Source organism: Caenorhabditis briggsae (assembly GCF_000004555.2).
Source record: "Caenorhabditis briggsae complete genome, chrIV, whole genome shotgun sequence".
NCBI classification, from domain to species: domain Eukaryota; kingdom Metazoa; phylum Nematoda; class Chromadorea; order Rhabditida; family Rhabditidae; genus Caenorhabditis; species Caenorhabditis briggsae.
The window spans coordinates 11,682,310-11,692,441 of record NC_013487.2 but is presented as its reverse complement, the minus strand read 5'-3'; the positions used below and the strand labels follow the sequence as shown (position 1 = coordinate 11,692,441).

The 10,132-nt window shown below is 36.9% G+C and overlaps 3 protein-coding genes across 3 annotated transcripts in view; 1 reads left to right on the top strand and 2 right to left on the bottom strand.

Moving 5' to 3' along the window:
- CBG17681 overlaps positions 1–233 on the bottom strand; it is a gene marked incomplete at both ends in the record, with an annotated part of 2,022 nt that extends 1,789 nt beyond the window's left edge. Inside the window, one exon of the mRNA XM_045235951.1 lies at positions 144–233. Within this exon, the coding sequence (XP_045096273.1) occupies positions 144–233 (90 nt within the window). The remainder of the gene's footprint in view (positions 1–143) is intronic.
- Positions 234–5,150: 4,917 nt separating this feature from the next.
- Positions 5,151–6,084, top strand: CBG17682 (the record flags this gene model as incomplete). The annotated part of the gene is made up of 2 exons (XM_002634292.1): positions 5,151–5,253; positions 5,669–6,084. The coding sequence occupies 2 exons, from the start codon at positions 5,151–5,153 to the stop codon at positions 6,082–6,084; spliced, it is 519 nt and encodes a 172-aa protein (XP_002634338.1).
- A 363-nt stretch (positions 6,085–6,447) lies between these two features.
- Cbr-ric-3 lies at positions 6,448–9,179 on the bottom strand (the record flags this gene model as incomplete). Its single annotated transcript, XM_002634293.1, has 3 exons — positions 6,448–6,933; positions 7,051–7,616; positions 9,074–9,179. The coding sequence occupies 3 exons, from the start codon at positions 9,177–9,179 to the stop codon at positions 6,448–6,450; spliced, it is 1,158 nt and encodes a 385-aa protein (XP_002634339.1).
- Positions 9,180–10,132: the final 953 nt, after the last annotated feature.

Here is a 10,132-nt window from a genome sequence, read left to right as displayed (position 1 = left end):
TTCCCCTGATGGAAGCCCATCCCAAAGCGTCAACTTTGATCTCAATTATCTCGATTCCTGTGAAAGATATCAAAAACTTACCAACTGACAAAGCACTTCTGAAAATAAGCAATTTATCAGTTGACATTTTTTGAATCTTTCACAGAAATCGAGATAATTGAGATCAAAGTTGACGCTTTGGGATGGGCTTCTATCAGGGGAACTACGGTAATCGGGTTGAGTAGCAAGCTCATTTTTCAACCGTTCAGATGTTAATATGGGAGTCAGATTGTGAGGGTTTTACCTGGAGCTGGTCTACTAATACATTTTTGACATTATTCCAAATGCGATGGTCAGGATTTTACTACCCTGAAAAACTCTCAAAGAGTATCACCCAAACCATCAACTTTGAGCCCATTTATCTCGATTCCTGTGAAAGATATCGAAAAGTAATCAGCTGACAAAATGTTTATAATAATATCAAACATATTTTACCATTTGACCAAATTTTGATATCTTTTACAGGAACCTAGATAATTGAGCTCAAAGCATATGTATAAAATGTTACGGTAAATAGTGCATATAATGTAGTTCTTTAGTCCTTTCACACTCTGGCCGTATTCCATTGTTTTTTCTTGATTTTCTTTCTTCTTCTTCTCAACGAAATAAGAAAAAAAAACTTCCACTTATTTTCCTTATTCTTTCAGTATTGTACCGAGAGAGAAGACAACCAAAACGAAAGAGATCGGCATCTGAGATTATATACATTCATGTTCCGCCCCCTTTTTACTGTAACACCAGCCAACAACGCTGTCATCGCTTTCTCGAACTCTTTCTTTTTTTTATTATCGCCCATTATTTTTCTTTTCTTCCATTGTTTATAATACTGAACACCTCTTCCTGAACAATCAGATGGGAGAGGAATACAGAAGGGGGGAGGTATAGGGTTTCAGGAAAAACACGTGTGTCTGTCTCTTTTCGCGCATCACAGAAGAATCGGAAAAGAAGAATCAGGTGAGTTCTCTCGTTTTTTTTCGTCCGGGATACGCCTAGTTATTCTGCATTGTCCTAATTTGATTAGCTGGTGATCGATGTCCCGAGAAGAAAAAAGAGATATGTTTCAAAAAATGTGAACTTCCTATCTGATAAGGGTGTTCACCGATTCTTGGACTACGGTATCAGACTTGTAGCATAACTAGGAGTACTGTAGTTTTACTGAAAGCTCAACAGAGAAAAAGAAATGAGTCTAGGCTAATGAAACATTTGGTCTAGCTTCCGCTTTCAGAATTGAACTTTCTAGTTTTATGTGCTACTGTACCGTATGAGCCCACTCATCCTTGAGCTTAATTATCTCAATTCCTGTGAGAGATATCGAAAAGCTGTCAACTGACAAAATATTGGTGATATTATGAGAAATAATTTATCGGTTAGCAAAATTTTTATATCTCTCATATGGACCGAGATAATTGAGTTCAAAGTTGACGATTGGGTATGGTCGGCAAATACGGTAATTTGTATATGAACTGCACCGTATCTTGTAAAAGGAACATGAGCCTTGAAATAAGCATATCAGCTCTCTCTCTGTTTTTTCTGGATCTTTTTTTATCTGAACACAGGGGCCAAATATCAAAACCCTCGTGATAGTATATGAATAACAACGGTGACTCATATAAAATTTTTATATATGCGTTCCTCGAATGATATATTCTGTGAAAATGTGTTTTTTACTATACTATTGAAATTTGTGAACCAGTGTGTATATTTTCAGTAAATATTTCTTAAGAATTTAGGTCGTAGGTGCCGTAAACACTCTGAAAGAAGGTCACCTATTTTGAACCTATATATCTCAGTTCCTGTGAAAGATATCAAAAAGTAATCAATAGTAATAAAATGTTTTTGATGTTATGAGAAACATTTTGTCAGTTGACCATTTTTTGATATCTTTTCCAGGAGCTGAGATATACGGGATCAAAGTTAAAATACAGTAAGCCTCTTGATCACACTAAGCTTCCGTTTAGGTATCCATGCCACTTCTAGCACACATCATTTGCCAAGATTTGCATTTAAAAAGTTATGTCCCCCCCGACAACTTATTCGTACCTAATTCTTTTTTCTCGATCTCACGAACCATTGACCATTGCCATCGTCTTCTTCTTCTTCTGTACACCTACTCAATTTCCTTCTTGCCACGTCAAATATCTGTCAACTATTACTAATTCTTCTCCTTATAACATGTTTCCTCTTCCCCGATTCTCCAAAACTTTCTGCCTTGGCATCTTCTCGCAAACATTCAGAGCAACAACCTTGATCGGGAACCGGTTGTTTTACTTTTTTAACCATATCCCGTATTGTGTTTCGATAAAGTAGGAAGAAGATGGGGGTGGGGTATTTCAAGATAAGTTCCGGGTGCAGACCAAACCATTCAAGTTGGCGATCTCATGGTTTTTTTTAAGATTTAGGATGAAAATATTTTAAAAACTTAGAATAAATGGAGTTAGGATAAGAAATGAAAAAACTGAAAGGAAGCTAGTCCTACTGTTACAGTATTTCCTCTAATAGAAACCCATCCAAACTGTAAACTTTGAGCTCAATTCGATTTCTGCGAAAGGTATCAAAACTTTGTCAATTAATAAATTGTTCATCATAACATCAAAAGTGTTTCATCAGTTGACAGAAATTTGATATCTTTCACAGTAATCGAGATAATTGAGCTTAAAGTTGATGCTCTTATATTAGAGTAAACTCGATAATTAGATCCTAGAACAATTGATGCACTGAAGGACTAGAAGTAGAACCTTCTAACTTTTTAGTTCAAAAAAATCAAGTTCTTCAATCTAGACTCTAGAGTGAGCCAGACCTTTTTTCAGATTATGTATCTCGGTCGTTGTAGGATACTGTAAAACTTGCAATAGAAGGGCCCTCAAACGTTTTACTTTCAGCTCAATTATCTTAATTCCTGTTAAAGATATGAAAAAGTTGTCAACTTGAAAGTTAGGGGTGGCGTTCTATTACAGGTTTTACGCTTCTTCGTATAAATGGTACATGTTGAAAAAATTTTGGCATTTTTTCCAAAATTTTCTCCTTAATTCATTTTTTTTCAAAGCCATCCCCTATACCTGGTCGGTTCACTACAATCCAGGAAAGTTGACAGTTTTTTGAGCATTATCATTTTTCCGGACTGCAAATCTGACCATTTCATGATGGAACTGTTGAAAAGTGATGTATTTCCCGTTTCTCGGCTTCTGGAACCTTCTGAAGTTCAAAAAAGTATGTAACTGTAGAACTCTATAGATATCTCTGCAGTCTGACGTGCATATAGTTCTCTCAGGTTACTGTAGCTGCCTCACATTGCTAATATCTAATGTTTAAAGTTCTTTTGCACTTGTTATCTGTGACAAGTCTGTGTGTCTTCATCCCATATACTATTTCGAAAAATTCAAACTTCAAATTTGTCGCTTCCAATTAATATCTACAGATTCCCGACCTCCCCTGTGACATCTTCTTTTTTGAGATACCTACCCACTAGTTCCCATTCATTCAACCTTTTGTCTTTTCACCTTTTCAACTTCTTCTCCGCTTTTTTTGATCGAGTCGTTTTCATATACGTATAACGTGTCAATAGTCTTCGATAACAAGTGTAAAAAAGGAGGGAAAATAGTTTAAAAGAGAGAAGGGCGAATAAGGGGGCAAAGGAAGACCTGTTTTAGTACCAATTTTGTGTTTGTGCTTGAATCGAAGGAACGAGAATTCCAAGAACAAAAAAACAAGAGTTACCCCCAGGAGGGGTCGTCCATTTAAAAGGCCCACAAATCGAAAACAGTTTCAGATGTGATTTCGTGTTCCACTGACCATTCAATTCTGTTTTTGTCCAATTTTTAAGGACAGCATTAGCAATTCTAATAGTTTTTTGTTCATTGAAATGGACCGTTAACTATAATAGTTCTAAAATTATTCAACATCGTGTTTGAGGTTACTGTAAACATTATAACAGAATGCCACCCCTAACTTTTACATCTGACTCAATTTATCTCAGTTCCGGTAAAAGATATGAAAAATTTATTGACTGAGAAAATATTGCTTACATGGTAATAAAAATTTTGGCAGTTGACTATTTTTTGATATCTTGCACAGGAACCGAGATATATAAGCTCAAAGTTAACGTCCTATTAGATTACGGTAGGTTACCATGAGGAGTTAACTCTCCAGGTTGAGCCATAATTCAGTCAGTGGGTTCTGATATATCTAGGAAGCTAGAAGTCTGACGCTGATTTCTGTTAGGGTTTTAGATCACTGTATTGCAAGTACTTTAGTTCTTCAGATAGAACGTCATTGGAAAATTAAAAAAAAAGCATTTCTGGAAAGTTTTGGTCGATCTTTGCATCTTTTATGATACCGTAACACCTGTAATAGGAGGCTTCACTATGTTTCCACTTTGAACTCAATTATCTCAGTTTCTTTGAGAGATAACCAAAATTTGTCAACTATTAAAATTCTTATCATAATATCACCAATATTTTAACTGTTGACATATTTTTGATATCTCTCATAGGAACCGAGATAATTGAAAGTGAGCTCAAATTTAATAGCGTGAGACCCTTCTATTACAGCTTTTACGGTGACTACAAAATGTGTCTCTCCTTGATTCAAAGTTCCTTTTCTACCCATTTTCAGTTTTTTTACAATGAACCTGAAACTTCCTCATTCATAAGATCATAAAACCACCAGCTGTAACCCAAGACCATTTCATTGTTCTACCCAATTAGCAATCACATTTTTCCAAACTACAACATGTGTGAAATTCAGTGTTAACAGCCAAACAATATGCTAATTGTAATTTTCTCTTTCCTCCCCTCTCGCTTCTGTTTTTTGTCGGTGGCCTTTCGAAGGGCGGGATCACTTCACAGTCCCTGATAAATGTTGACAACAGTGTCACTCTCTTGTACAGTGCCCCGACATTTGGAACAAAAAAATGTTTTCATTTTTTTAGAAAGAAGAAGGAACTCTCTACTTTTTTCTACTTCTCACATGTGGGCTCTATACTTTTTATATATCTTCATAACTCATTCACTTTTTTAAACTTCTTATTCTTCTTCCGCCTACCTCTTGATTTCTTTCTCATTTCTATTCTTCGTCTTCTTTGTCAAGAAAAAGAAAAATTCAAGGTTTTCAGAATGAGCAAGTCGTTGATTCTATTGGTTCTTCTTGCAGTTTCTGCTTTTGCAGTTCCAAATTTGAGAGCCAAAAGAGCACCAGAGCCACAAACAGAAGCCATTGGTGAGTTTGGCAAAGGTAACGTCGAGTAGATCATAGAACGGGTGGGTGATGGGTTAAGACTAATTTACAGAAGGATTCTTGTTTTAACAACTCTCTATTTTTAATTTCTCAACTTTTATGCTTTTCAGTTCGTCTTGAATACCATAAGACCTGTAATAGAATGGCATTTTGCATTGAGCTCATTTATCTCGGCTCTTATAAAAGATATAAGAAATTTGTCAACTGTTTATCATAAAATTACTAACATTTTATCAGTTGACACATTTTTGATACCTTTCACAGGAACTAAGATATATTGGGTCAAATTTGAAAGTTTGGGGACCCTTCTATTATAGGTTTTCTAAACGACATGAGACCACTATTGAAGGCCTGGCTGTCCTGGATTTCTTCTAGCTAAACTATTCAATTATTCCAGATGGAACCACATCCGAGTTGAGCCCAGGAGACGACACCCCAGCCCAATTTGAGGAGGAAGCTTCTGGAGAAGAAGAGCACCACGAGCATCACATGGAAGCATCTGGAGAAGCCCCAGAAAAATCCTCATCCGTCGCTGCTCCAATGGAGCCAAAGATGGAAGAGCCAAAAATGGAAGAACCAAAGATCGAGGAGACCACAACTGAAGAGACTCTCTCCAAAGAGCCAGAAGCCGATGAGAAGCCAATTGAAGCCGCCACTGTTATCAGCTCAGCCGAAGAGACTCCATCCACTACTGAGGTTCCAATGACATCTTCCGAAGAGCCAGCAACATCTTCTGAGACTCCAGTCTCTTCTGCCACTTCTTTTGTTTCATCCCTCTTTGTTCTTGTCTGTGTCTACCTCATTGCCATGTAATCATTCCCGGGTTCTTGTGTTCTGATTTCTAGCCCTCGACCATTCACAAACTGTGTTTGTATACTTTTGGAATAAAATTGAATTTTTTACTGTAATGATTTATTGCAAAACGGCAAGCAAAGTGATTTTATTAAGCAGAATGGAAATGAAAAGGCAAATGGTTGTTGACACAAGATTCTGAGGAAAAGGCAATTGAGAAGAAGTCAAAATTATTTTTGAAAAATAGACGAGCTGACAACATACTGCTGGAAGTCTATTTTTGAGAAAACAATACACGCTGAATCAATGAGATTTTGACATATTAAAGGAAAGGCGGATGTTAAGTGGCAAATTGAAAAAAATTAAACGAATATCAAAAATTGCTTAAGTCTTCTTTGGCCGACGTCGTCTGAGATTTTTGTCCTTCTTATTCCTTTCGGCATGCTCCCGAATCTCAAAATCAATATCGATGCCTTCCTCCTCCTCTTCTTCCGCTTTTTTATCCGCGATTCTTGTCTCTTCCTCTTCTTCCGATGTGCTCTTCTGACGAAGAATCGCCTTCTTGGCCGGTTTCTTCTGGTCCACAACTTTCTTCCCTTTTTTCACTGGTTTCTCCTCCTCCTCTTCTTCAACTTCTGACAATTCAGATAGCTCTTCCTCTTCCTCCTCCTCCTCTTCTTCTTCTTCTTCTTCTTCCTCAGATGACGAATCCTTTCGCTTCAGTTTCTTCATCTTCTCCTTATCGTATGCTTTTGAAAGTGACTGGAACTCTTTGAGAGCAACTTCGAGGTCCTTAATATACTGTTCATTGGTTTCGGTAAGTCCGACGGCTTCTTTGGCTGACTTGTCTTCTTCTAACTCGAGAGCCAACTGAAAAAAGTATACATGAGGTTTAGAAGGTCAAATGACTAAAGGAAATTTGAGATCTTTCCTGACCTTATTCAGTGTTTACTCTAGAGTATCTCATCGAAATACAAATACTCTTACCTTATCAGCAGCATCCAAATCCACTGGATTAGCTCCTGCTTGAACTGATTCCAATTGTTCTAGAATTTTCGACATCGCATCTTCAGTCTGTCTCAATCTCTCTTGCAATCCTTTCAACTTCTTCTTTCCAAACTTTCCACCGTACTTTGTCTCCATTTCAGAATCCTCCGAATCATCTTCAGAATCGAAATAGTTCCTCTTCTTCCTCTTTGCCTTTTTTCCTTTTGATTTGAATAAAGTATACAATAGGAATAAGACAACTCCAATAGTATAAATCGGTAGCATCCAAGTGAACATGCCTTTCGATCCTCCGGACTGTCCTTCTGCTTGTGCCTGAGCCATCCGCATCGCTGGATGAACGTCTGGGCGGGACGGATAACCACCCGGATGACGTTGACCGCCTCCTCCGCCCATTGCCGGATGAATTGGAGGTCGTTGCTGGTTTATCGATGGTGCTGGTTGAGATGAACGACCGAGGAAACCCATGAGCATCGGATGGAATAGTGTCGGATAGAGCATTGCAAAGCAAACGACAATCACACCGACCACAAGGCCTAGCTTCCATCCTGAAAAGGGTTAATTTTATGATGCGTGACTCTCTAATGAGTTTTATTGGCCCTTTTATCTTAGACACTTTGATTCAGTAAGCCGTAGGGTCTTTTTCTATTAATCGGCTTAAATTGGGATGATTTATTTTGCCGTGGTTAGATTTTTTGAAGAATTAAATGGCTGGAAAATGTGGCTGAAGCTTCAAACGAAAAGCGCCCGGTAGACCAAAACAGTATTTTAATTTAAAAAAAAGTTTATTTGATGAATTCTTTACCAAATTTAAATTGAATTTCGAGAATACAGAGTGACTTTTTGTCGTAAAACTTATCTAACTACCGTATTTGCTCTAATAAAAACCAATGCTTTACTTGCACTTTGAGGTCAATTATCTCAATTTCTATAAGAGATAACAAAAAGCGATTAACTAACAAAATATTTTTGAAAGTATGGAAAGAATTTTGTTAGTTGGTCACTTTATGATATTTTTAACAGAAACTGAGAAAATTGGCTCAAAGTTAAAAGTTTTGCGGCTTTCTACTGCAAGATTAACGGTAGTCTGATACAGTATACGAGAAGTGGAATACCATTTCCCAGTGTCTGAAATAAGATTTCTGAAAATCTAAAACCGTTTACATGTTTCTAGCACTTCAGAATATATTTTCAAACACATTCTCCAGGCCCTTGTGTTTCCATATATACGTTTTCAGGTATAATTTTCCAAAATTCTCAGTATGTATTTTGTGTAAAATATTATCAAGGCTCACAGACTTCCACAAAACTATTGAAATTTGAATTTAGAAATTCGAAATTAATTAATTATCTCAAGAAGTAAGATTGCCGTATTTCATCTAATAGAATCCCACCAAAACCACCAAATTTGAGCTCAATCAATTCGTTTCCTGTGAAAAATATCAATAATAGTTAAACTGATAACTTATTATCGTAATATCAGAAGTGTTTCATTTGACAAATTTTCGATACCTTTCGCAGGAATCGAGATAATTGAGCTCAAAGTCAACAATTGGGGTGGGCTTCCATTAAAGGAAATACGGTATTTTAGGTTCTACCCAAGAACAATGTATCTCAGGAAGTAGAATTAACTGCTAATCTACATTCATTAAGAAGATATCATTTTCAAAAGTACGATTTTCAAAAATAATATATTTTTCTAAAGTACGATTTTTTTAATGTGGTCATATTCGGTAACTCTCCAATAGATGTAACGGTTTGGAAATTCGAAGACTTTGAAAAAAAATTCTAGAAAATTCTACTTTTAAGATAGTTCGTCGCAGTTATCTTTCCGGAACACTTCAGTATTTCAGTTTTGAAAACCAAAACTCTGAATATTCTGGATATCCATTTTTCAGATAAGAATCTGGGAGAGGTTCCATGAAGTTAGTAGTCTCTATCCTTGATATTTTTCCCTACTATTCCTCTACCATTCTCCATTATCTCTCAAAGTTTTATCTCTCACCTGATATTCCTCCTTCTTCTTCGTAATCATCATAGCTGTCGTCTCTTCTCCGTCTCTTCTTCTTTTCTCGATCTCTATCCCGATTTCTGTCTGTTAGTTTGGGCATATCTGAAACGAGAAAAGAGAAAATATCTGAAACAAAGGAAAATAATACAGATGTAAGGAAATAAAGAGTTGTACATAAACTGAGTGTAGAGGGACGAGAGGGGGGTCTCTTTTCCCGAAAGTAAAAGGAGGGAATGGACATTAGACAAGTGAAAATGCGGGTGGGATACGAACTATTGACAGAAAAAAGAGGAAGAAATAGTGTTGAGGGGACCAGAGAGTTTGGAGCAAGAGAGGGAGCTTGAGCTAGAAGAGACGCAGATATTTCTGAGAGGGGAAGAGCCTTCGAATCGATTCTGGAACAGAAGATGAAGGTGAGATAAAGGGAGAAAGAGGCGGAGAGAAATCGGAGAAGAAGGTCGGCGCAGAAGAAGAAAATGGATGTCGTCGTTCGTCCAAGTTAACAGGTGTTTCCAATTTGTTTCGAAGAAAAAAATTTTCATGATTCTCTATCTTCTTCTGAACCATGTTGAGCGAGAGAAGCAAGCGTCAGGTGACTCTGCATGGACTTTTGAAAGTGCCTGCTTGTTTTATGAAGTAGTATGTGTCCATTATTCAAAGGTCTGACATCTGATTTCTTGATTGTGAGTATTTTCGAGAGTATTTCAGAAATTTTGAAAATTAAACATTTTAAATTCATATTCTTTCCCACAGAGGAATCTAAATCTTTATTATGTTGGTATGCAAAAATCGAAGATGTGGAAGAGAAACGCCGGTAGCCGTGGCCGAAGGTCCGACAACTACCGTAACCTAAATTGTTTTTTTTTTCGATTATATTATTCCGATTTTTCGTTTTCAGTCAATTTCTTCACAATGAAAATTTTGACGAGAAAATGAATCCAAAGGGGGTACGACGAATTCGAACGTTTTCAAAATCGAACAGACCTAAAATCGAACAGATTCAATTCAGAACAGTCCTTTTTTCGCACACGTACCAGAACAGAACGCGGACAG